Source organism: Lampetra planeri, chromosome 36 (genome assembly GCF_965212315.1).
Source record: "Lampetra planeri chromosome 36, kcLamPlan1.2.h2, whole genome shotgun sequence".
Lineage (NCBI taxonomy): Eukaryota > Metazoa > Chordata > Hyperoartia > Petromyzontiformes > Petromyzontidae > Lampetra > Lampetra planeri.
This window is the reverse complement of record NC_136142.1, coordinates 8507451-8533459: the sequence shown is the minus strand read 5'-3', so window position 1 is coordinate 8533459 and position 26009 is coordinate 8507451. Positions and strand designations below refer to the sequence as shown.

Below are 26009 nucleotides of genomic sequence, written 5' to 3'. Positions count from 1 at the left end.
AGAGTGGTGGGTGGAGAGTGGTGGGGGGGGTTAGAGGGAGCGGTGGCGCAGTGCTTAGCGCGTTGCGCTACGAACCTCGGCCCCCCGAGTTCGATTCCCGTTCACGGCCACCAACACCGGTGACGATTATCTGAACCGGTCCTGGGCCCTCCCCTAGGTCGACTCAGCCTCAAATGAGTACCTGGTGCGGTGTGTCAGTAAACATCGCCACTGGGGAGACAAAGGCGAGCGGGCGTAGTGCTGTCCACCCACCCCTTTCGCTGTGCAGTTCCGGCAGTGCGACTCGCTAACAGCACTTGCCCCAACGGTCTGCTGAGGCTACGCGGGGGATCTTTGTCTCTGCGTGATGACGTGGCGTCTTTGGCTCCTGCATCGGAAACCAAAATTCAATCTTCGGTGCCTCCGTCTCCAGCACTCTCCCCGCCACTAACGCCGAGCCCCAAGTGTGTGGGTCTCGGTGTTGGTGCCTGGGGCTTGAATCAGCCCACCAACTTCTTGGTTCTTTCGGTAAAGTCACGTAGAAGGGAAGTAATAAAATAATAAAAACAAAACATAATAAAATAATAAAAAAAACAAAATAAAATAATTCTCACGACGTTTCGGTCACAACGCAAGCAGCCTGAGGACGGCTGCTTGCGTTGTGGCCGAAACGTCGTGAGAATTATTTTATTATGTTTTGTTTTTATTATTGTATTACTTCCCTTCTACGTGACTTTACCGAAAGAACCAAGCAGATGAATCCCTGCAGTCACGAAAGCTTTAAATCGAAATTCAGCCCACCAAAGCAACACATCTCAGCCGCACTTTGCGGGAAAGTCGACCGGCAGGTCGCAGCACATCCACGCCTCTGGCCCCGTCCCTAGGAATGTGGAATTGACCCACCGCTGACGCGGCCCTGGCCGTGAAGCGACGTGAAGGTCCTCGCAGCAGCGTGAACCCCGGGGGAGCAACTGGCCCGAGCCTTCAAAAGCCCCTCTCTGCACCAGCGTGGACGGCACCCTCGTGGAGTCGTGGTGTTCACCTTCTGAAGCGCTCGCTCGTCACCGTGGCGTGCGCGATGACCACCACAACCACCACCACCACCAAAACCACCACCCCCACCACAACCACCACGACCACGTGATTTTTCTTTCGTGTTGTGCGCGGTGCATTTAGCGCCACAGCGCGTGGATTTGTAGCGTTTGTTTTCATTTGTGTTGCTGGTGACTTTGTGTATTTCATATCGGAATCGCCTCCAGTGCTGCTGCTGCTGCTGCTGGCGGCAATAAAAGTTGTTTAAAAAGTCAGAAGTCTGTACTTGTAAAGGTCAGCCTCGCTCCCAACCCCTTGATATGATGTGATAAAGAAGTCAGCTGTCTCTGGTGAGGACCAGGGCCGTATTGATAATATATATGCTCAAAATGTCCCCCAAAATATATTGCTATCAAATAGATTTCTGTTTTTATGATTGTAATTATGGTTGTACTTTATTAATCCCTAATCTCTGCCATTACATACAATGAAACAAAAAAACGGTACAAAAAACAGAGCAATGTAATACAATACACTATTAAAAAAATAATAAAAAGTCCATCCTAAATTTCGAGACAGCTTTCCTTAGAGCCTAGTCTCACATGGTGTTGGACCAGATGACGCCTTTTGCAAGGACAGTGCATATATTATCAGAGTTATGTGTTTTGTTTGAATTTAGGCTGCAGGTATTGTGGTCTATGCAAACATGTCTCCTTGTAAAAAAAGGTGTCAGTTTTGTTGCCAGGTATAAGGGTAAAAAAAACAATTATCAAGAAGCTTTTGGTTTTCGAATTCGGTAAAAACACGAACTCAATATTTCTAGAGCACTGTGGATCAACGCGAGAAACTGCGCTGGTCCCGTCATAAATGACGCCATGAAGTGACTCCTGAACGAGCCTTCATGCTGCTCCAGTCACAGCTTGCCGACTCCTGCCTACTGTGAACTGGACTCCCATGGTGAACTGGACTCCCATGGTGAACGGGACTTCCATGGTAAACTGGACTCCCATGGTAAACTGGACTCGCGCGGTCAGGGATCGGCAACCGAAATCACAAGAAGAGAGTTTTTATTCGAATTCGGTAAACAAAAAAAACAATCACCCACAACCACTTAATATTTTAACGACACAAAGACACGACAAGCCCGAAACACAACAACACCAACAACCACACGACACAACAACACCAACAACCACACGACACAACAACAACACCAACCACATCACATCAACATCACAACATAACAGCAACCACACGACACAACGACAACACCAACAACACAACATCACATCAACATCACAACATCACCAACATGACGACACAACACATCACGCGAACACAACATCACAACATCACAACAACAACACCAACCACACGACACAACACAACATCACATCAACATCACAACAACATAACAGCAACAACACGACACAACAACAACATCACAGAACACAACATCACAATGACAACACCACCACCACACGACACAACAGCACCAACCACATCACATCAACATCACAACAACAACACAACATCACAACAACAACACAACAACAACAACACCACCACCACCAGGAAACGGCTTCGCTGCTGGGAACTTCCACTGCTTTCTGCCACGCGACACAATAATAACAACACAACATCACAACAACAACACAACATGACATCAACATCACAATGACAACACCACCACATGACACAACAACAACACAACATCACATCAACATCACAACATCACAACAACAACACAATCACACCACAACCACCACCACACCACCACCACCACTCGACGCTTCGCTGCGGCGAACTTCCACGGCTTTCTGCCACGCGACACAACAACAACACAACATCACAACAACAACACCACAACAACAACACAACAACAACACAACATCACAACAACAACACAACATCACAAGAACAACACAACAACAACACAACATCACAACAACAACACAACATCAACACAACATCACAACAACAACACAACATCAACACAACATCACAAGAACAACAACACAACAACAACACCACCACCACCACACCACACCACCACTCGACGCTTCGCTGCGGGGAACTTCCACACGGCTTTCTGCCACGCGACACAACAACAGCACAACATCACATCAACATCACAACAACAACAACACAACAACACAACACCACCACACCACCACCACCACGAGACGGAACTTCCACGGCTTTCTGCCACGCGACCTCCTCCGCGCGGATTCCGCGAATTCCTCCGTGCGAGCATCTGGAGCCCTCGACCGGGGGATGAGGCCCCGGGGGGGGGGGTCACGATGCTTCACGTCACCCACGATGTCTGTGTCTGTCCTGCGTAGGGGAGCGGTGGTGCAGCGGTTATGGGGAGCGGTGGTGCAGCGGTTATGGCCACGGCAGATGCCTGCGCAGCGTGACTCACGACCAAGATCCAGGATGGTCATCCTCGTGTCTATGCGCCGCTTCTCGGAGGCAGCCCCAACAGTCTGGAACGCCGTCACCCCTCTGCACATTCGCAGCATCAGCTCGATCGCCTCCTTCAAGAGACACTTAAAGACTCACCTCTACAAGCCACGCGCTTGAGAGCGACTCTGAGCTTGGCTCCGCGCCTCCGAGTTGCGGCCACTACGTCTGCAAATTTGCCAGCCGCGTTATAAATTGAACTATTATTATTATTATTATGGGGAGCGGTGGTGCAGCGGTTATGGGAGTGGTGGTGCAGCGGTTATGGGAGTGGTGGTGCAGCGGTTATGGGAGTGGTGGTGCAGCGGTTATGGGAGCGGTGGTGCAGCGGTTATGGGGAGCGGTGGTGCAGCGGTGGTGCAGCGGCTATGGGGACTGGTGGTGCAGCGGTCAGCGCGCTGCACTACGAACCTCGCGACCCGGGTTCGATTCCCGCTCACGACCAACACCAGTGACGAATATCTGAACCGGTCATGGATCTTCCCTAGGTCGACTCAGCCTCAAATGAGTACCTGGTGCAGTGTGTAAAAACATCGCCACTGGGAAGACAAAGGCGGTCGGGCGTGGTGCTGGCCACCCACCCCCTCGTGTACCCTGCCGGCCTTCATAGGTGCTCGCTAACAGCACTTGCCCCAACAGCTAGTTAAGGCTATACGGGGGATCCGTGTCTTTTGTGTCTGCCTCTCTCACGGTATGTGCGTGCAGGTCTGTTCATCCCATAACGCGACGGATGAATTGGGGAACACATTTCTTATTGTTATACCGCGGATGCCAATTGGCTACAGCGCGAGGAGGGGTAAGCGGCTTGTCACGGCTGCCTCGGCGAAGACAGCGTCACACGAGGCATGGGGATGCTGCTAGATGCTTCTCGAAGCGAGCCACCACACGCTTGAGTCTTTGCTGAGCGTGTGCACGCATCCCACGTGTTCTCGCGGACTTGCTTTACCCCCCGTCCCCCCCCAATATTATTTATTGTTGACTAGAACGCGATTGATCCAGACCGCGGTATTCTGCAAGATCGCAACGACCGTGTTATATTGGACAACTGGCCTCTACGTGTGTTGAACTTCTTTCGCACCGTACGTAGCCAACCATACTAATCGGAGGTGCGGATGGACAACACGCTTTATTAAATCCTTCATATTAAGTTCACTTGCTTGCTTGCTTGCGCGCTTACGACCGTGCAAATCTTTCGGTCGTTTTTTAACCCACTTCCCGTAATCCAATCGAGCTGATGTTTTGCACACAGACTCGTTGTGCGTGACAATTTATTTTCGTGAAAAAAAAAATCCAAAATTTTACACTTTTTAGTAAAAAATAAATTATATTTAATTACCAATTGCTTAATGGTGGCAGGCAATCATCTGACCCATAGGTGGCAGCCATCTCAAGCCAGAGGACGAGAGGACTCTAGCCGCCACGCATATAAAGGATTTATAGTGAAAAACTTTGTTTTTACGGGTCAATTTTTTTTAGTTATTTGAAAACATATGGTTAATCTAAATTGTCTTATGGTTGTTGTTGTTGGCTTGCACCACATTGTCATTTTTTCACACATCGTTTTAATACTTTTTTTGGGGGGAGGGGGGGGGATATTTGCTGGTTTATTCCAGGATGTTTTTGTTACGCGTCATCGCTTTGGGATGTTCTGTGTTCACATTTTGTTTGTTGCGGTTGCACCCGACTCAAGAGCCGCGTGGCTCACAGGGCTACTACACCTAATCAACGAAAATGAAACTCGAAAACTTGAAACAAAGCTCAAACACAACAAGCAGGTCGAAAGAAATTCGCGTGTCAATCTGGACGATGATTTTAAAAAGTGCACAGCTCAAAGTGGCTTCCGAATTTCGCAAGAACGTTCCAGACGGCCAGCGGAAGCGCCCACGAAATCGTCGCTCGACGCGGTGGCCGCTGTCTCTGTTCGATGGCCGAGCAGCCAAACGTCGCCGCTGCTGCTGCTACTGCTGCTGCTGCCGCCGCTGCTGCTGCTGCCACTGCTGCTGCGAGGATGACCGCAGTTGGCGTGATGGTGGGGGCAAGCACGCTGCTGTGTAGAATGATGGATTCGTTCGTCAACCGGAACTAGGCCTCGGCAAGGTAAGGTCATTTACCCTTTTTACCGGGTAAAAGGGTAAAGGTGAAGGCATGCCATGGGGTAAGGTAAAGGGTAGAGGGTAAAGGTTCCGCGGAAGAATTACCCGGTAGGGTAAAGGTAGCGTGAAGTATTACCTGGTAAACACCTTGTGTTTACCGCTCACTAAAAGCTCCGTGGCGCAGTCCGTGGCCTCCATTTAGAATTGGAATCATCGAGAGTATTCTATATTAATAAAGCGCTCTACCTCGCATTGACCTGTTATAAGCCTTGTTCATGTGTAGTAGTGCCCCAGTAATTACCCTGTAATCCGGTAATTTGTATGTGGTAAGCGTAAAAGATAGGCTCGTTGTTTTTACATTTTACCTTACTTTACTAAAGTGTAAAAGTTAAGGGTCGAGTGATTGTATTGTGGTAAGATAAAAGGTAGCGTAAAGGTAGGCTCGTTGTTTTTACATTTTACCTTACCTTGCTAAAGGGTAAGGGTAGAGTGATTGTATTGTGGTAAGGTAAAAGGTAGTGTAAAGGTAGGCTCGTTGTTTTTACATTTTACCTTACCTTGCTAAAGGGTAAAAGGTAAGGGTCGAGTGATTGTATTGTGGTAAGGTAAAAGGTAAGATAAAGGTAGGCTCGTTGTTTTTTCCTTTTACCTTACCTTGCCGAGGCCTAACCGAAAGCCAATGCTCTATTACTATAGTACTATACCGATTAAACTTTTATGAACGATTGAGTGTTTAAGGTTAGCGGTTTGTCGTATTATCTGGCTGTATAGCAAATGAAAAAAATACAATTACTTCACTATGCAAATACTAAATGTGTGTTTAATATGTACGTGTTTTTTTTTAAATTTAGGACCCCTTTATAGCATATGCTACTGTGGGTGCGGGGTATACGGGGTGGTCGACCGGCTGATGCGCAGTCCGCCACCGCCGGTGCGAACACGTGACCACAGTCGGTGGGGTTTGTGTGTCACGTGAACACGAACACGTGACCACAGTCGGTGGGGTTTGTGTGTCACATGAACATGAACACGTGCCCACAGTCGGTGGGGTTTGTGTGTCACGTGAACACGAACACGTGACCACAGTCGGTGGGGTTTGTGTGTCACGTGAACACGAACACGTGCCCACAGTCGGTGAGGTTTGTGTCACGTGAACACGAACACGTGACCACAGTCGGTGAGGTTTGTGTGTCACATGAACACGAACACGTGACCACAGTCGGTGGGGTTTGTGTCACGTGAACATGAACACGTGCCCACAGTCGGTGGGGTTTGTGTGTCACGTGAACACGAACACTTGACCACAGTCGGTGGGGTTTTTGTGTCACGTGAACACGAACACGTGACCAGTCGGTGGGGTTTGTGTCACGTGAACATGAACACGTGCCCACAGTCGATGGGGTTTGTGTCACGTGAACATGAACACGTGCCCACAGTCAGTGGGGTTTTTGTGTCACGTGAACACGAACACGTGACCACAGTCGGCGGGGTTTGTGTGTCACGTGAACATGAACACGTGACCACAGTCGGTGGGGTTTGTGTGTCACGTGAACATGAACACGTACCCACAGTCGGTGGGGTTTGTGTGTCACGTGAACACGAACACGTGACCAGAGTCGGTGAGGTTTGTGTGTCACGTGAACACGAACACGTGTCCACAGTCGGTGGGGTTTGTGTGTCACGTGAAGATGAACACGTGCCCACAGTCGATGGGGTTTGTGTGTCACGTGAACATGAACACGTGACCACAGTCGGTGAGATTTGTGTCACGTGAACACGAACACGTGACCACAATCGGTGGGGTTTGTGTGTCACGTGAACATGAACACGTGACCACAGTCGGTGGGGTTTGTGTGTCACATGAACACGAACACGTGACCACAGTCGGTGGGGTTTGTGTGTCACATGAACACGAACACGTGACCACAGTCGGTGAGGTTTGTGTCACATGAACACGAACACGTGACCACAGTCGGTGGGGTTTGTGTATCACATGAACACGAACACGTGACCACAGTCGGTGAGGTTTGTCACATGAACATGAACACGTGACCACAGTCGGTGAGGTTTGTGTGTCACGTGAACACGAACACGTGCCCACAGTCGGTGAGGTTTGTCACGTGAACATGTGCCCACAGTCAGTGGGGTTTGTGTCACGTGAACACGAACACGTGCCCACAGTCGGTGAGGTTTGTCACGTGAACATGTGCCCACAGTCAGTGGGGTTTGTGTGTCACATGAACACGTGACCACAGTCGGTGGGGTTTGTATCACGTGAACATGAACACGTACGCGTGTACGTGGTGCGCGCGTGTACGCGTGTGTACATGGTGCGCGTGTGTACGTGGTGCGCGTGTGTGCGTGGTGCGTGTGTACATGGTGCGCGTGTGCGTGGTGCGCGTGTACGTGGTGCGCGTGTGTGCGTGGTGCGTGTGTACATGGTGCGCGTGTGCGTGGTGCGTGTGTACGTGGTGCGTGTGTACGTGGTGCGTGTGTACGTGTTGCGCGTGTGTGCGTGGTGCGCGTGTACGTGTTGCGCGTGTGTGCGTGGTGCGCGTGTACGTGGTGCGCGTGTGTACGTGGTGCGTGTGTACGTGGTGCGCGTGTGTACGTGGTGCGTGTGTACGTGGTGCGCGTGTGTACGTGGTGCGCGTGTACGTGGGGCGCGTGTGTACGTGTTGCGCGTGTGTGCGTGGTGCGCGTGTACGTGGTGCGTGTGTACGTGGTGCGCGTGTGTACGTGTTGCGCGTGTGCGTGGTGCGCGTGTGTACGTGTTGCGCGTGTACGTGGTGCGTGTGTACGTGGTGCGCGTGTGTACGTGGTGCGCGTGTGTACGTGATGCGTGTGTGTACGTGGTGCGTGTGTACGTGTTGCGCGTGTGTACGTGTTGCGTGTGTACGTGGTGCGTGTGTACGTGGTGCGCGTGTGTACGTGGTGCGCGTGTGTACGTGTTGCGTGTGTACGTGGTGCGTGTGTACGTGGTGCGCGTGTGTACGTGGTGCGCGTGTGTACGTGGTGCGCTTGTGTACGTGGTGCGTGTGTACGTGGTGCGCGTGTGTACGTGTTGCGTGTGTACGTGGTGCGTGTGTACGTGGTGCGCGTGTGTACGTGGTGCGCGTGTGTACGTGGTGCGCTTGTGTACGTGGTGCGTGTGTACGTGGTGCGTGTGTACGTGGTGCGCGTGTGTACGTGGTGCGCTTGTGTACGTGGTGCGTGTGTACGTGGTGCGTGTGTACGTGGTGCGCTTGTGTACGTGGTGCGTGTGTACGTGGTGCGTGTGTACGTGGTGCGCGTGTGTACGTGGTGCGCTTGTGTACGTGTTGCGCGTGTGCGTGGTGCGCGTGTGCGTGGTGCGCGTGTACGTGTTGCGCTTGTGTACGTGGTGCGTGTGTACGTGTTGCGCGTGTGTACGTGTTGCGCGTGTGCGTGGTGCGCGTGTGTACGTGTTGCGCGTGTGTACGTGGTGCGCGTGTGCGTGGTGCGCGTGTGTACGTGTTGCGCGTGTGCGTGGTGCGCGTGTGTACGTGGTGCGCGTGTGCGTGGTGCGCGTGTGTACGTGTTGCGCGTGTGTACGTGTTGCGCGTGTGCGTGGTGCGCGTGTACGTGGTGCGCGTGTGTACGTGGTGCGCGTGTACGTGTTGCGCGTGTGCGTGGTGCGCGTGTGTACGTGTTGCGCGTGTGTACGTGGTGCGCGTGTGCGTGGTGCGCGTGTGCGTGGTGCGCGTGTGCGTGGTGCGCGTGTGTGCGTGGTGCGCGTGTGTACGTGGTGCGCGTGTGTACGTGTTGCGCGTGTGTACGTGGTGCGCGTGTGCGTGGTGCGCGTGTGTACGTGGTGCGCGTGTGTACGTGGTGCGCGTGTGTACGTGTTGCGCGTGTGTACGTGGTGCGCGTGTGTACGTGTTGCGCGTGTGTACGTGGTGCGCGTGTGTACGTGTTGCGCGTGTGTACGTGGTGCGCGTGTGTACGTGTTGCGCGTGTGTACGTGGTGCGCGTGTGTACGTGGTGCGTGTGTACGTGTTGCACGTGTACGTGGTGCGCGTGTGTACGTGGTGCGCGTGTGTACGTGTTGCACGTGTGTACGTGGTGCGCGTGTACGTGGTGCGCGTGTACGTGGTGCGCGTGTGTACGTGTTGCGCGTGTGTACGTGGTGCGCGTGTACGTGGTGCGCGTGTGTACGTGGTGCGCGTGTGTACGTGTTGCACGTGTGTACGTGTTGCGCGTGTGTACGTGGTGCGCGTGTGTACGTGTTGCACGTGTGTACGTGGTGCGCGTGTACGTGGTGCGCGTGTACGTGGTGCGCGTGTGTACGTGTTGCGCGTGTGTACGTGGTGCGCGTGTACGTGGTGCGCGTGTGTACGTGGTGCGCGTGTGTACGTGGTGCGCGTGTGTACGTGGTGCGCGTGTGTACGTGTTGCGCGTGTGCGTGGTGCGCGTGTGTGCGTGTTGCGCGTGTACGTGTTGCGCGTGTGTACGTGTTGCGCGTGTACGTGGTGCGCGTGTGTACGTGGTGCGCGTGTGTACGTGGTGCGCGTGTACGTGGTGCGCGTGTGTACGTGGTGCGCGTGTGTACGTGGTGCGCGTGTGTACGTGGTGCGCGTGTACGTGTTGCGCGTGTGTACGTGGTGCGCGTGTGTACGTGTTGCGCGTGTACGTGGTGCGCGTGTGTACGTGGTGCGCGTGTGTACGTGGTGCGCGTGTACGTGTTGCGCGTGTGTACGTGGTGCGCGTGTGTACGTGGTGCGCGTGTGCGTGGTGCGCGTGTGCGTGGTGCGCGTGTACGTGGTGCGCGTGTGCGTGGTGCGCGTGTGTACGTGGTGCGCGTGTGTACGTGTTGCGCGTGTGTACGTGTTGCGCGTGTGTACGTGGTGCGCGTGTACGTGTTGCGCGTGTGTACGTGGTGCGCGTGTGTACGTGGTGCGCGTGTGTACGTGGTGCGCGTGTACGTGTTGCGCGTGTGTACGTGGTGCGCGTGTGTACGTGGTGCGCGTGTGTACGTGGTGCGCGTGTGCGTGGTGCGCGTGTACGTGGTGCGCGTGTACGTGGTGCGCGTGTGTACGTGTTGCGCGTGTGTACGTGGTGCGCGTGTGTACGTGTTGCGCGTGTGTACGTGGTGCGCGTGTACGTGTTGCGCGTGTGTACGTGGTGCGCGTGTGTACGTGGTGCGCGTGTGCGTGGTGCGCGTGTACGTGGTGCGCGTGTACGTGGTGCGCGTGTGTACGTGTTGCGCGTGTGTACGTGGTGCGCGTGTGTACGTGTTGCGCGTGTGTACGTGGTGCGCGTGTGTACGTGGTGCGCGTGTGTACGTGTTGCGCGTGTGTACGTGTTGCGCGTGTGTACGTGTTGCGCGTGTGTACGTGGTGCGCGTGTGTACGTGGTGCGCGTGTACGTGGTGCGCGTGTGTACGTGGTGCGCGTGTACGTGGTGCGCGTGTGCGTGGTGCGCGTGTGTGCGTGTTGCGCGTGTGTACGTGTTGCGCGTGTGTACGTGGTGCGCGTGTGTACGTGTTGCGCGTGTGTACGTGTTGCGCGTGTGCGTGGTGCGCGTGTGTGCGTGTTGCGCGTGTGTACGTGTTGCGCGTGTGTACGTGTTGCGCGTGTACGTGGTGCGCGTGTACGTGGTGCGCGTGTGTACGTGGTGCGCGTGTGTACGTGTTGCGCGTGTGTACGTGTTGCGCGTGTGTACGTGGTGCGCGTGTTGCGCGTGTGTACGTGGTGCGCGTGTGTACGTGGTGCGCGTGTGCGTGGTGCGCGTGTACGTGGTGCGCGTGTACGTGGTGCGCGTGTGTACGTGTTGCGCGTGTGTACGTGTTGCGCGTGTGTACGTGGTGCGCGTGTGTACGTGTTGCGCGTGTGTGCGTGGTGCGCGTGTGTACGTGTTGCGCGTGTGTACGTGGTGCGCGTGTGTACGTGGTGCGCGTGTGCGTGGTGCGCGTGTGTACGTGTTGCGCGTGTGTGCGTGGTGCGCGTGTGTACGTGTTGCGCGTGTGTACGTGTTGCGCGTGTGCGTGGTGCGCGTGTGTACGTGGTGCGCGTGTGTACGTGGTGCGCGTGTGCGTGGTGCGCGTGTGTACGTGTTGCGCGTGTGTGCGTGGTGCGCGTGTGTACGTGTTGCGCGTGTGTACGTGGTGCGCGTGTGCGTGGTGCGCGTGTGTACGTGTTGTGCGCGTGTGCGTGGTGCGCGTGTGTACGTGTTGCGCGTGTGTACGTGTTGCGCGTGTGTACGTGGTGCGCGTGTGTACGTGTTGCGCGTGTGTGCGTGGTGCGCGTGTGTACGTGTTGCGCGTGTGTACGTGGTGCGCGTGTGTACGTGGTGCGCGTGTGCGTGGTGCGCGTGTGTACGTGTTGCGCGTGTGTGCGTGGTGCGCGTGTGTACGTGTTGCGCGTGTGCGTGGTGCGCGTGTGTACGTGTTGCGCGTGTGTACGTGTTGCGCGTGTGTACGTGTTGCGCGTGTGTACGTGTTGCGCGTGTGTACGTGGTGCGCGTGTGTACGTGTTGCGCGTGTGTACGTGTTGCGCGTGTGCGTGGTGCGCGTGTGTACGTGTTGCGCGTGTGTACGTGTTGCGCGTGTGCGTGGTGCGCGTGTGTACGTGTTGCGCGTGTGTACGTGTTGCGCGTGTGTACGTGTTGCGCGTGTGCGTGGTGCGCGTGTGTACGTGTTGCGCGTGTGTACGTGTTGCGCGTGTGTACGTGTTGCGCGTGTGTACGTGTTGCGCGTGTGTACGTGTTGCGCGTGTGCGTGGTGCGCGTGTGTACGTGTTGCGCATGTGTACGTGTTGCGCGTGTGTACGTGGTGCGCGTGTGTACGTGTTGCGCGTGTGTACGTGTTGCGCGTGTGCGTGGTGCGCGTGTGTACGTGTTGCGCATGTGTACGTGTTGCGCGTGTGTACGTGGTGCGCGTGTGTACGTGTTGCGCGTGTGTACGTGTTGCGCGTGTGTACGTGTTGCGCGTGTGTACGTGTTGCGCGTGTGTACGTGGTGCGCGTGTGTACGTGGTGCGCATGTGTACGTGTTGCGCGTGTGCGTGGTGCGCGTGTGTACGTGTTGCGCGTGTGTACGTGGTGCGCGTGTGTACGTGTTGCGCGTGTGTACGTGGTGCGCATGTGTACGTGTTGCGCGTGTGTACGTGTGGCGCGTGTGCACGTGTTGCGCGTGTGCACGTGGTGCGCGTGTGTACGTGGTGCGCGTGTGTACGCGTGTGTACGCGTGTACGCGTGTGTACGTGGTGCGCGTGTGTACGTGGTGCGCGTGTGCACGCGTGTGTACGTGGTGCGCGCGTGTGTACGTAGTGCGTGTGTGTGCGCGTGTGTACGTGTGCACGTATGTACGCGGTGCGCGTGTGTGTGTGCACGTGTGTACGTGGTGCGCGTGTGTGTGCGTGTGTTGAACTTCTTTCATACCACACGTAGCCAACCGCACCAACAGGCACGCACACCCTCACCGCGGAATGCCACGCGCTCGCAATCAACGCCACGGCTCTCTCCGTGCTCAATCGCCTCCGACTACTTTATTCAGGAGACGTGGGGCCGTGCTTGTGGAGATTACCGATCGAGGCTAACAGTACGCGATTACAGCGAGAATCATCAATCAAGAGGAGCACGGGTGGGGGAGCTCAATCACAAATGGCAGGAGGTCTAATCAGGGTTAACACAACCACGTCGTCGGCGTCGATATCTTCATCATCGTCGTCATTATCATCATCCCAGGGCGAGTAAACCGAGCTCCACTTTGCGAGGCCGCGCCGACCCGGTGCTTAGGAAAACTCTAACACAGTCATCGTTCTACGCAGGCGACTGGCCCACAACGCCGACACCACCACCACAAAACGCTGGAGGGACCAACAACAAAAACAAGGCGACTGGGTAAGAGCACGAGCCACAGGGAGCTTCCCTTCGCGTGGTCTCCCTGCCTGCGAGGGGGGGGGGGGCCTTCCGTTGCCCACGCTCCTCACCGCCGGGGGGGGGATGGTCGCACAGACCGGGACGCGTCTCTCAGGCAGCCGAGGCCGGGCGAGCGAGCGAATGGGCGAGTCAGCGTGGCGCTCGCAGAGTTTCGCTCGTCCGCTCGCGCGTCTGTCCATCGAGCCATTCGTCCCTCCTGTCTATCCGTCTGCCTATAAGACCGTCCGTCCGTCGGTCGGTCACTATGGAACACGCCGCACCTGTCGCGCCACCCACGGCACGCGCACACACGTAGACACGCGTAGACACGCGTAGACACGCCTAGACGACACACGACGCACGCACGAATAGCCAGCGAGGGGGGGCGAGGTGGCCCAACCGAGAGGGCACCGCAACACGGTGAGCAGCGCGGTGAGGGCAAGCGCGGTGAGGGCAAGCGCGGTGAGGGCAAGCGCGGAGAGGGGCGTACATTCACCGGGCCGCGGTGAGGAGCCCCGCAGGTGCGGGCGGGGTGAGGAGGTTGGGGGGGAGGGGGGGGTTATGGACGACTGCTCGTTGGTTGTTGCCGACTACACGCATTTTTTTTTTTTTGGGGTCGACGATTTAGTTCGGGGACGAATCACTCGCCCCGCTGCTTCCGTACGGAGAGCACGGTACGATAATTAAGCAATCGGTGGAACACGTCGCAAGCGTACGAATCGGCCGCAGCTCGCGAGCGAGCCAACGAATCCGCACGTGCCTAGACCTCAAGACTCAACGGGACAAAGTCGAAAACATCGGGATTCACGCTCTTTAACGACGAATATTCCACTTTTTTTTTTTAAATCACCACCATCTAAGAAAGCGCTCCCGGCGAATCGATCTCCAAAAAAACGATCAGGCCTGGTCGGTTAACGGATCCTCTACCTTTGCTAAGAAACAATCCCAGTGAAAGCGGACGCGGTGGGTGGGGGGCAGGGGGCGGGGAGCGGGGAGTGGGGGGTGGGGGGCGGGGGGTGGGCGGGGGAATCCTCCACGCAGCGCCAGCGACTCCACAAGCCCAGCGCCAGCGACAACACGAAGAGCGGCGGAGCGCAGACGACGAACGACTCGTGACGGACGGAGAAGGGGATCGCCCCACGACTCACGCTCACCGGGGAGGCAGAGGAGGGGGGTGGAATGACCGAGATGAAACATCCAGCCCTACGCAACCACGTCACATCACACGCCCCGCCCCGCGCGGGTGGACCGGCGCGGCGTGGCCCGTGCGGTTGTGGGACGGGCTGCTCCACGTGCGGGGGGAGGGGCGGTTGTAGTGGCCCGTCACGAGCGCGTCTCGTAGAGGCCGCTGCGGCCAATGTAGCGGACCCATTTGATGACGTCGTGGTCGCTGTAGTTCAGCTTGGGCTCGAACACCTTGAGGTAGCGTACCTTGAGGCCCGAGGGGGCGAAGGGGACCTGGGTGTGGGGGGGGGTTGAGCGAAGGTACGCACGCAGACACGCGCACACACATGCACGCATAAACACATGTGAACACGCGTACACGCACGAACGCGCGCGCATTGACACGCGCGTGCAGACACAACAGCCGGCATTCACGAATAAGTGTCGTGACGTCACCACGGCGCCTGTGCCAGGCCAAGTGCACTCCGAGGCAACGTGAAGTGTCGAAGACTGACAAGAGGTCACGGGACAGACCCAGGTGGCATGGGTTGACCGAGGCGACTGGCAGATGCACCACCTGTGCCCCCCCACTGTGCCAACTTGCTGCATTTCAGCCGGCGACGCTCCGCTCGTTGTTGTTAGCGTCGCTCCTCCGCCCTCTGTTGTTGTTGGAGGGCGACCGCCTCCAACTGCCCAGTAGCGTCCTTCACGAGCCTCCTCCACAGAGGTCGATCTTGATACCGCTGGTACCAGTCTTCGGCAAGTCCACTCAGCTCCATATCATCCTGTACCGCATCAGTCCAGCTCTTCTCTAGCCTGTGCCATGCATGTTTCTCCCCCCTCGATCTGGCCAAACAAATTGTTTAGGCATGCGGTGGCTGAGCATGCAAGCTACATGCCCCAGCCAACGCAGCCAAGCCTGCCGGAGGAGCTCACCGATGGGACTGTGTCCAGCTACTTCAAAGATTTGTGAGCTCCTCACACAATCCAGCCTGGTTGAACACAGGATGGATCGTAGGCAGGCCAGTCTGAAGTTTAAAACCAGCACAAATGTTCCATTAGAGGGGTCCACGTTTCGTAAGCACAGAGAAGGAAGGGCATGACTGTGGCCAAGGAGACCAAGAGCTTCGTGTGGAGCAACAGACCAGGTAGCTTTGGCACAACCTGGAGTTGGTGATATGCACACTGCCCAGGTACGGAAACTTCTCCACTCTCTCCACAACTGCCCCTTCACTCATGGGGAGTGGAGAGAGGAGATCATCCGGTGGCATAGAATACCCAGTCAGGTGCTTTGTTTTTGTGTGGATGATGGGAGCACACTCCAGGTTCAGCAGTAGCATATCCAACTCCTCAGAGTGGACGGCAGTTAACAGATCATCTGCATACATACCACCAATCGTGAACCATCCCTTGACCGCGCCCAGTCATCGATCAGACTCCCACTGTTTATATACCAGGTGGAAATGCCACTGGTACGTCCATGGAAAGTTTCTCGAACTACGTGGTCAAAGAGGATGTTAATTTACGTATGGGCCAGATGACATCCCTGTCGTACCTCAAGGTGTACAGGGCATGGCCCGTTCACCATCACGAAGGTGATTGTAAACAGAGGGTCTGGGACTCCGAAATCACGAAGAACAACCCACAGCCATGACCTACTGATGGTAAAAGAAGGCCTCGATCAGGCCAATAAAGTAGTGGTGGTGTAGGACCGGGTTTAAATTCCCTACTCCTCGGCTGTAGCAGGTGGATAGGGAATATGGCGTCCGTGCAGGACCACCCCGGCCTGAAACAACTTCGGGGCTCCGCAAGCCTCTCCTCAGCGTGCTGCCTGGCAGAGGTCGCAACCGGGTACCCGATACCCGTACCCTACCCGATACCCGGCTACCCGTACCTGGGCTGGTACGGGTAGCCGTTTGCGACCCTGGTGCGGCCGGGTACGGGTAGGCCGTGAGTCACTGGTGAGTCACCGTTTGTCACTCATTTCCCAACGTCTTGTCTCTTCTCACAATTCAAGTTCCTAGAATCAACCCACCGGCGCCTGCAACATGGCTTCATCCCAGAGGTCGCAATCGGGTACCCGTACCCTACCCGATACCCGGCCGGGTACGGGTAGGGTACGGGGTACCCGTTTGCGCCCCTGGTGCGGCCGGGTACGGGTAAGGAATCAAAACCCGTTTGCGACCTCTGCTGCCTGGCAAGGGGGGAGATGTTGAATAATCCTTGCCAGGACCTTTCCCAGCATGCACACACGCACACACAACACACACACACGCACACACAACACACACGCACGCACACGATGCACGCACACACACACACACGATGCACGCGAGTATGTTTCCACAGCCGTGTCGCTAGTTCTGCTATAGCCGCGTCGCCCTCTCCCCGTACCTCGAAGTTCATGGAGATGGGCGGCCGGGCCCACTTCTTCTTCTCGTTGGTGGGAAGCAGCTCAATCTCGGCGCTGATCTGGGACTCCTTCATGCCGGCCATGCGCTTCAGCCTGCAACAACAACAACAACACATCAAAGTCGCGGTCGCGGTGCGGGCCCTCTGGGTCTCGCAAGCGCGGAGAGCGGGAGGGGGGGGGCATGACTGTGGCCGTGATGACTTGGGGGGTGGGGGGGCCTTGGCCGGATGGCTTCCCGCAGCGTCAACTAACGGCGCCGATGAAAAATGTAACGCCGCTAGCACAGGGGTCGGTCGAGAGCCCCAATGTTCCAGGAGCCCCAATGCATGTACACAATGCGTGTACACAATGCATGTGCACAATGCATGTGCACAATGCATGTGCACAATGCATGTGCACAATGCATGTGCACAATGCATGTACACAATGCATGTACACAATGCATGTGCACAATGCATGTACACAATGCATGTGCACAATGCGTGTGCACAATGCATGTGCACAATGCATGTGCACAATGCATGTACATACACGATGGTGGTTCTTGGTAAGTAACGTGACGATACAGTCCTTGATGAGCCGCATGCCGTTCCAAAGTTATAGGCTGCCGATCCCTGCCCATGGTGAACTGGACTCCCATGGTGAACTGGATTAAACTGGACTCCCATGGTAAACTGGACTTCCATAGTAAACTAGACTCCCATGGTGAACTAGACTCCAATGGTGAACTAGACTCCCATGGTAAACTGGATTAAACTGGACTCCCATGGTGAACTGGACTCCCATGGTGAACTGGACTCCCATGGTGAACTCGACTCCCATAGTAAACTAGACTCCCATGGTGAACTAGACTCCCATGGTAAACTGGATTAAACTGGACTTCCATGGTAAACTGGACTCCCATGGTGAACTAGACTCCCATGGTAAACTGGACTCCCATGGTGAATTGGACTCCCATGGTGAACTAGACTCCCATGGTAAACTGGACTCCCATGGTGAACTAGACTCCCATGGTGAACTAGACTCCCATGGTAAACTAGACTCCCATGGTGAACTGGACTCCCATTGTAAACTGGATTAAACTGGACTCCCATGGTGAACTGGACTCCCATAGTAAACTAGACTCCCATGGTGAACTAGACTTCCATGGTGAACTGGACTCCCATGGTGAACTAGACTCCCATGGTGAACTAGACTCCCATGGTGAACTGGACTCCCATGGTGAACTGGACTCCCATGGTGAACTGGACTCCCATGGTGAACTAGACTCCCATGGTGAACTGGACTCCCATGGTAAACTGGAATCCCATGGTGAACTAGACTCCCATGGTGAACTGGACTTCCATGGTGAATTGGACTCCCATGGTAAACTGGACTCCCATGGTGAATTGGACTCCCATGGTAAACTGGACTCCCACGGTAAACTGGACTCCCATGGTCGGAGATGGGCATCCAAAATAACAAGAGGTGCCATTTTTTGTTTCGAATTTCAAGAGCCGCACTACTTGCAGCCCTTAAAGAGCCGCATTCGGCTGGGGAGCTGCAGGCTGCCGACCCCTGCGCCAGCCTGATGCAGAGCGAGACCTCCTCTGTGCCAAGCACGGGTCCCGCCATGGGGCGCCACAGCGGCAAGATGTTAACTACCTCGCCTGGTACACAGAAGGTCGTGGGTTCCATCCCGACCCTGACGCCTGCTGCTGTGTATTTGGAGTTTGCGTGTCTCTCTCTCATCATCATCACGGTGGCTAGGAGATGTTAACTACCTCGCCTGGTACACAGGAGGTCGTGGGTTCCATCCCGACCTTGACGCCTGCTGCTGCTGCGTATATTTGGACTTTGCGGTGTCCCTCTCCCAGTGGTCGCGTGGCTCTTTCTCCGGAGTCCTCCGGGGTCTTTCCCTCCGCGGCTATAATCAACAACGTCACGCTTTTGGAGAGTATTTGGCCGCTAGGAATGTCCACGTGGCGGTGACACGCCTCGCTGAGCGATCGTTTGTGAGAGCCTCGGAAAATTTAGAGCTCGGCGATGGCCTCCTCTACACCGGTGAAGTAACAAAAATCAAACTCTTAGTTTTTTCGGTAAAGTCACGTAGGTAAAAAAATAAATTAAAATTAATAAAAATAAAATAATAAACGTCGTGATTTTTTATTATTTAGTTTTTTATTAATTTCAATTTCATTTTTTACCTACGTGACTTTACCGAAAAAACTTAGAGTATGACAAAAATCAGTTTATAGCTTCAGCTCCAACTCCTCGGCGCCCTCTCCGTAACCACCGCGTGACTCGGGCTAAAGAGAGAGGCGAGGAGGAGCTCACGTGTGCCGCTGTACTCACTTCCACACGATGGCGTTCTCGCTCGCCTTGTACTTGGCCTTGCCCTTCATGCAGATCACCTGCACGCCGCTTGTGTTCAGAGGCGTGGGGATGCGAACCTGCGTGCGCGTGCGTGTTTGTTTGCGTGTGTGTTTGTTTGTTTGCGTGTTTGTTTGCGTGCGTGAGCGCAAGGCATCGTAAAGAGTGGGGGAGGGGGTAGGGTCGATGACACGGTTAGGGGTTCTACAGTTTACCCTCTAGGCCAGAGGTCGCAACCGGGTACCCGATACCCGTACCCTACCCGATACCCGGCTACCCGTACCCGGCCGGGTACGGGTAGCCGTTTGCGACCCTGGTGCGGCCGGGTACGGGTAGACCGTGAGTCACTGGTGAGCAACTCTAATTCTAGATTTGAAGCTTTCGTGACTGCAAGGAATCATATTCTTAGGTTTTTTTCGGTAAAGTCACGTAGGTAAAACATCAAAATTAATGAAAATAAAATAAAATAAAAATCACGACGTTTCGGAGGCAACACAAGTCTCCGTCATCAGGTGGGACCGTCACAGCCGAATTAGCTGCATCAAGTGAGGCAATGATTCAAGATGTTTTACCTACGTGACTTTACCGAAAAAACCTAAGAATATGGTGAGTAACTGTTTGTCACTCATTTCCCAACGTCTTGTCTCTTCTCACAATTCAAGTTCCTAGAATCAAACCACCCGCGCCTGCAACATGGCTTCATCCCAGAGGTTGCAATCGGGTACCCAATACCCGTACCCGGCCGGGTATGGGTAGGGTACGGGTACGGCCGGGTACGGGTACCAGTTTGCGACCCTGGTGCGGCCGGGTACGGGTAAGGAATCAAAACCCGTTTGCGACCTCTGCTCTAGGCTCAAAGTGAGTACACCTACATACAAAGATCCCCCGTACAGCCTTAACAGACTGAAGGAGCAAGTGTTGTTAAGCGACCACCTATCAAGGCCGGCACGTCACACGAGGGGGTGGGTGGCCAGCACCAAAGTGGCGATGTTTAAACACCGCACCAGGTACCCATTTGAGGTTGAGTCGACCTAGGGGAGGCCCAGGACCGGTTCAGAAAATCGTCACTGGTGTTTGCCGTAAGCGGGAATAGAACCCGGGTCGCCAGGTTCATAGCGCAGCGCACTAACCGCTACACTACCGCACTCACCCACACACTCACTCACCCACCCACACACACACACACTCACCCTCACCCACACACACTCTCACCCTCACCCACACACACTCTCACCCTCACCCACACACACTCTCACCCTCACCCACACACACTCTCACCCTCACACTCTCACACACACACACTCACCCACACACACTCTCACCCTCACCCACACACACTCTCACCCTCACCCACACACACTCTCACCCTCACCCACACTCTCACCCTCACCCACACTCTCACCCTCACCCACACTCTCACCCTCACCCCCACTCTCACCCTCACCCCCACACACTCTCACCCTCACCCCCACTCTCACCCTCACCCCCACACACTCACCCCTCACCCACACCTCTCACCCTCACCCCACACACACTCTCACCCTCACCCACACACACTCTCACCCTCACCCACACACACTCTCACCCACACACACTCTCACCCTCACCCACACACACTCTCACCCTCACCCTCACCCACACTCTCACCCTCACCCACACTCTCACCCACACACACTCTCACCCTCACACTCTCACACACTCACCCACACACACTCTCACCCTCACCACACACTCACCCTCACCCACACTCACCCACACACACTCTCACCCTCACACTCTCACACACACACACTCACCCCACACACACGCTCACCCTCACCCTCACCCTCACCCTCACCCTCACCCACACTCTCACCCACACCCACTCTCACCCTCACACTCACTCACCCCCCACACACACACTCTCACCCTCACCCACACACACTCTCACCCTCACCCCACACACTCTCACCCTCACCCACACACACTCTCACCCTCACCCACACTCACCCTCCACCACACACACACCCTCACCCACACACACTCACATGCACACACTCTCACACTCTCACCCTCACCCACACACACTCTCCCCTCACCGACACACTCTCACCCTCACCGACACACTCTCTCACTCACACACACTCACCCACACACACCACTCACATCCACACACTCTCACACACACACACACCCACACCTACCTACCCACCCACACCTACCTACCTACCCACCCACCCACCCTACAGCCCCCCTGCCCCACGCACTCGCACTCACCTCGATCTTCTGGGCGAGCAGCGAGGGCTTGAAGTTGGACTTGATGACGACCTTCACCTCCAGTTTGGTGCGTCCGACCTCACGCACGAGCGGAATGACGCGGAACGGCAGGATGATGTCCTTGGTCGTGCGGTACCTGCAGCACGCCGCGACACATCGGCCGTGGCCACACATGCGTACCATCGGCTGTCGCCACGCACACCGGCTGTAGATGCGTTAGCTGTGTGTCTGTGGGGCTGTAGCTGTGCTCGTGAATTGTGCCACAGCTGTAACCATGTGTTCCGGGTGTGTGTACCATCGGCTGTAGTTGTGTCAGCCGTGTGTACGAGCTGTAGTTGTGTGTATGGGCTGTAGCTGTGGCTCTGTGGGCTGTAGCTGTGTGGGCTGTATCTCTGTGGGCTGTAGCTGTGTGGGCTGTAGCTGTGTGGGCTGTAGCTGTGTGGGGTGTAGCTGTGTGGGGTGTAGCTGTGTGGGCTGTAGCTCTGTGGGCTGTAGCTGTGTGGGCTGTAGCTGTGTGGGGCTGTAGCTGTGTGGGCTGTAGCTGTGTGGGCTGTAGCTGTGTGGGCTGTAGCTGTGTGGGCTGTAGCTGTGTGGGCCTGTAGCTGTGTGGGCTGTAGCTGTGTGGGCTGTAGCTGTGTGGGCTGTAGCTGTGTGGGCTGTAGCTCTGTGGGCTGTAGCTGTGTGGGTTGTAGCTGTGTGGGCTGTAGCTCTGTGGGCTGTAGCTCTGTGGGCTGTAGCTCTGTGGGCTGTAGCTCTGTGGGCTGTAGCTCTGTGGGCTGTAGCTCTGTGGGCTGTAGCTCTGTGGGCTGTAGCTCTGTGGGCTGTAGCTGTGTGGGTTGTAGCTGTGTGGGCTGTAGCTCTGTGGGCTGTAGCTGTGTGGGCTGTAGCTGTGTGGGCTGTAGCTCTGTGGGCTGTAGCTGTGACTCTGTGGGCTGTAGCTGTGTGGCTGTAGCTGTAGCTGTGTGGGGCTGTAGCTGTAGCTGTGTGGGCTGTAGCTGCGTGCCCCAGGCCGGCGCCCTCACCTCATGAGCTCGAACTCCCCGTCGGGGGGGATGAAGCTGATGCTCCGCTCCCGACTCGAACTTGCTGAGGCCGCCACGCACCTGGTGGAACGTGCAGTCGTCGATCGCGATCGACTGCTTGCCCACTGTCAGGGGGTGCAAACAAGACACGGATTAGCCCTCAAATACAGCCTCAACAGATTGGCGGTGGAGGCTGAGCGTCTTTCGGACGCGGCCATCATGAACCCCCCCCCCCCCAACCTCTCCCACCCCTACTCCCACCCCCCACCCCCTCCCACCCCCCAACCTCTGCCCCCCCACCCCCTCCCCCCCCCCAACCTCTCCCACCCCCTCCCCCACCCCCCTCCCACCCCCTCCCCCCCCACTCACGTCTTGCAGGCCGTCTCGTCGGTGGGGCCCTTGCTCTGCTTGTCGATGACGATCTTGTCGTTCATAGCCGAACTTGCACTCGGGCATCCCGCTCAGGTAGCTCTTCATCACCACGCGGCCCGACACGTGGGCACTCAGCACCTGACCTGTCAGGGTCACGGGGGTCACGGAGGTCGCGGGGGGGGGGTGACACAACGACCGTCGCGCGTCAGCAGACATTTCCACGCGATCCCGCTGTAGCCGGGAGTGCGACGGACGGGGCTCGTGTCTCAGTCGACGGCAGTTCCCCTCCCCCCTCTCCACGCTCCGTTACGCCGTGGTGCCTCGCGGTGCCTCGCGGTGCCTCTCGGTGCCGCCCTCGCGAAGAGGGGGATTGAATCGGCGCAAGCCCCTCCCCTCCACACCGCTCGTCACCCGCTCGACGTCTTACAGAAGCCCATCCAGAGTGTTCACACCGGCGTTCACGGGGACGCCCTGTGCCTTAAAAAAATATCTATCTCATCACCTACGATGATCACGTCGTTATGTGGGTAAAAAAAATATATAGATATAGTTTCAAATAGAGGCTCCCTACGCGAATAGCCAGGGGGGGGGGGGGGGGGGTAAACCACGTGTTTCACCAGGGCGCCTCTCACCAACAACCAAACACGACCGTGACCGTGCGCAAACTTCCCCACGTTGAGAGCAAGCGCTGCGTTAAGGCCGGCCTAGCGCCGGCATCAGGGGGGCGTGTCGCGGCGTGTCGCGGCGTGTCGCGGCGTGTCGCGGCGTGTCGCGGCGTGTCGCGGCGTGTCGCGGCGTGTCGCGGCGTGTCGCGGCGTGTCGCGGCTGCGCCACCTTGGGGGCGAATGAGCAGGTTGACGCTCTCGAGCACGTCCAGGAAGAGCTCGTTGCGCCGGTACTTGATGCCCTCCCGCCGCCACCCCAATCTGCCGGTCACCTGGCTCGTGATCTGAGACTGCTCCTCCTTCGTCTGTGGTGGTGGTGGATGAGTGGGGGGGGGAGTGATGGAGGTAGGGGGTGGTGGGGTCAGAGTTTAGGGTTAAACAGGCAGCAGCCCACCCCCCCCCCTAAACGATCTGTCGCGTCTGCTTTAGAGGTAACGTACGTCGTGTCCAACAGCCTACGGCATTCCGGCGCAGTGTGGTCATTACCACAGCCCAAGGACTCGGGCATGCAGGAGACCCCGCACCGCCTGGGTACGGGAAATGGAGACGCGTGGATGTGTTGCCGAACAAGGACCTCATTACTCAGAGGTCCGTCTGTCCAGATGCCTGGATTTGACCTCCCAAGGCGCCAGTAGTTTGTTCGAATCAACTTTTGTTACCGGAGGAGATTTACCTTGATATAACCTTGCTGCCGTGTCAGCAGCGTCAGTAGGGAGCGATGTGTGGGGGAGAGAGCAGTGCAGTGTGTCAGGAGGGAGTGGTGATGTGAGGGAGTGGTGATGTGAGGGAGCAGTGTAAGGAGGAGGGAGTGGCGATGGCCAGGAGTAGTGCGGTGGATGCCGGCAGGCGTGGCGGCTGGGCAAGAGGGATGAATGGAAGACGCACAGGAAGCCGGGAGACTCGTCAAGTACCTGGTGCTGAGGGTCAAGAGGTCACAGGGCAAGTGGTTAGTCCGAAGTCAGAGCAGGCACCGAGGAGGGAGAAGAGAATACGCAGAGGGGAGACACAAAACACTCACAGACAGAAAAACACACACTCACAGACAGAAAAACACACACACACACACTGAAAGATAGAAAACACACACACACTCACAAATAGAAAAACACACGCACTCAGACAGAAAAACACACACACAGACAGAAACACACACACACTCACAGACAGGAACACGCACACATGCACACACACTCACAGACACACACTTATTCATAGACAAGCACACACATGGATGTGAACACACGTGCGGGGAGACACACACACACATGTCAGTAAGCTATAGAACTTAGCAGTGACAGCAGGCAGGGTCAAGTACCCTGTTATAATCACTACTTAACTCACTCATTACCATAGTAATTGCCATGGTACAAATACAAGCACAAACATGTCAGGTGTGGGTGGAGTGGGGGAGTCTGGGAGGAGTGGGGGAGTGTGTTGAGAGGGAGAGTGTGTGGAGAGGGAGTGTGTGGAGGGGGAGTGTGTGGAGAGGGAGTGTGTGGAGAGGGAGTGTGTGTGGAGAGGGAGTGTGTGGAGGGGGAGTGTATGGAGAGGGAGTGTGTGGAGGGGGAGAGTGTGGAGAGTGAGTGTGTGGAGAGGGAGTGTGTGGAGAGGGAGTGTGTGGAGAGGGAGTGTGTGGAGAGGGAGTGTGTGGAGGGGAGAGTGTGGAGAGTGAGTGTGATGGAGAGGGAGTGTGTGTGGAGGGGGAGTGTGTGGAGGGGGAGTGTGTGGAGAGGGAGTGTGTGTGGAGAGGGGAGTGTGTGTGAGAGGGAGTGGGGAGTGTGTGGAGGGGGAGTGTGTGGAGAGGGAGTGTGTGGGAGAGGGAGTGTGTGTGGAGAGGGAGTGTGTGGAGAGGGAGTGTGTGTGGAGGGGGGGTGGGGGGGAGTGTGTGGAGAGTGAGTGTGGTGGAGAGGGAGTGTGTGGAGAGGGAGTGTGTGGAGAGGGAGTGTGTGGAGGGGAGTGGTGTGTGGAGAGGAGTGTGTGTGGAGAGGGAGTGTGTGGAGAGGGAGTGTGTGGAGAGGGAGTGTGTGTGGAGGGGGAGTGTGTGGAGAGGAGTGTGTGGAGGGGGAGAGTGTGGAGAGTGAGTGTGTGGAGAGGGAGTGTGTGGGAGAGGGAGTGTGTGGAGAGGGAGTGTGTGGAGAGGGAGTGTGTGGAGAGGAGTGTGTGGAGGGGGAGTGTGTGGAGGAGTGAGTGTGTGGAGAGGGAGTGTGTGTGGAGGGGGAGTGTGTGGAGAGGGGAGTGTGTGTGGAGAGGGAGTGTGTGTGAGAGGGAGTGTGTGTGGAGAGGGAGTGTGTGGAGGGGGAGTGTGTGGAGAGGGAGTG

At 56.3% G+C, this 26009-nt stretch overlaps 1 protein-coding gene across 1 annotated transcript in view; it reads right to left on the bottom strand.

Annotated features, from left to right (window-relative positions):
* Positions 1 to 14653: 14653 nt before the first annotated feature.
* AP2M1 (adaptor related protein complex 2 subunit mu 1) overlaps positions 14654 to 26009 on the bottom strand; it is a 21961-nt gene continuing 10605 nt past the window's right edge. The window contains 9 exon segments of the mRNA XM_078611591.1: positions 14654 to 14905; positions 17006 to 17117; positions 19359 to 19456; positions 21633 to 21768; positions 22655 to 22704; positions 22706 to 22813; positions 23035 to 23088; positions 23090 to 23169; positions 23861 to 23996. Coding sequence (XP_078467717.1) covers positions 14771 to 14905; positions 17006 to 17117; positions 19359 to 19456; positions 21633 to 21768; positions 22655 to 22704; positions 22706 to 22813; positions 23035 to 23088; positions 23090 to 23169; positions 23861 to 23996 — 909 coding nt within the window. The 3' untranslated portion in view covers positions 14654 to 14770.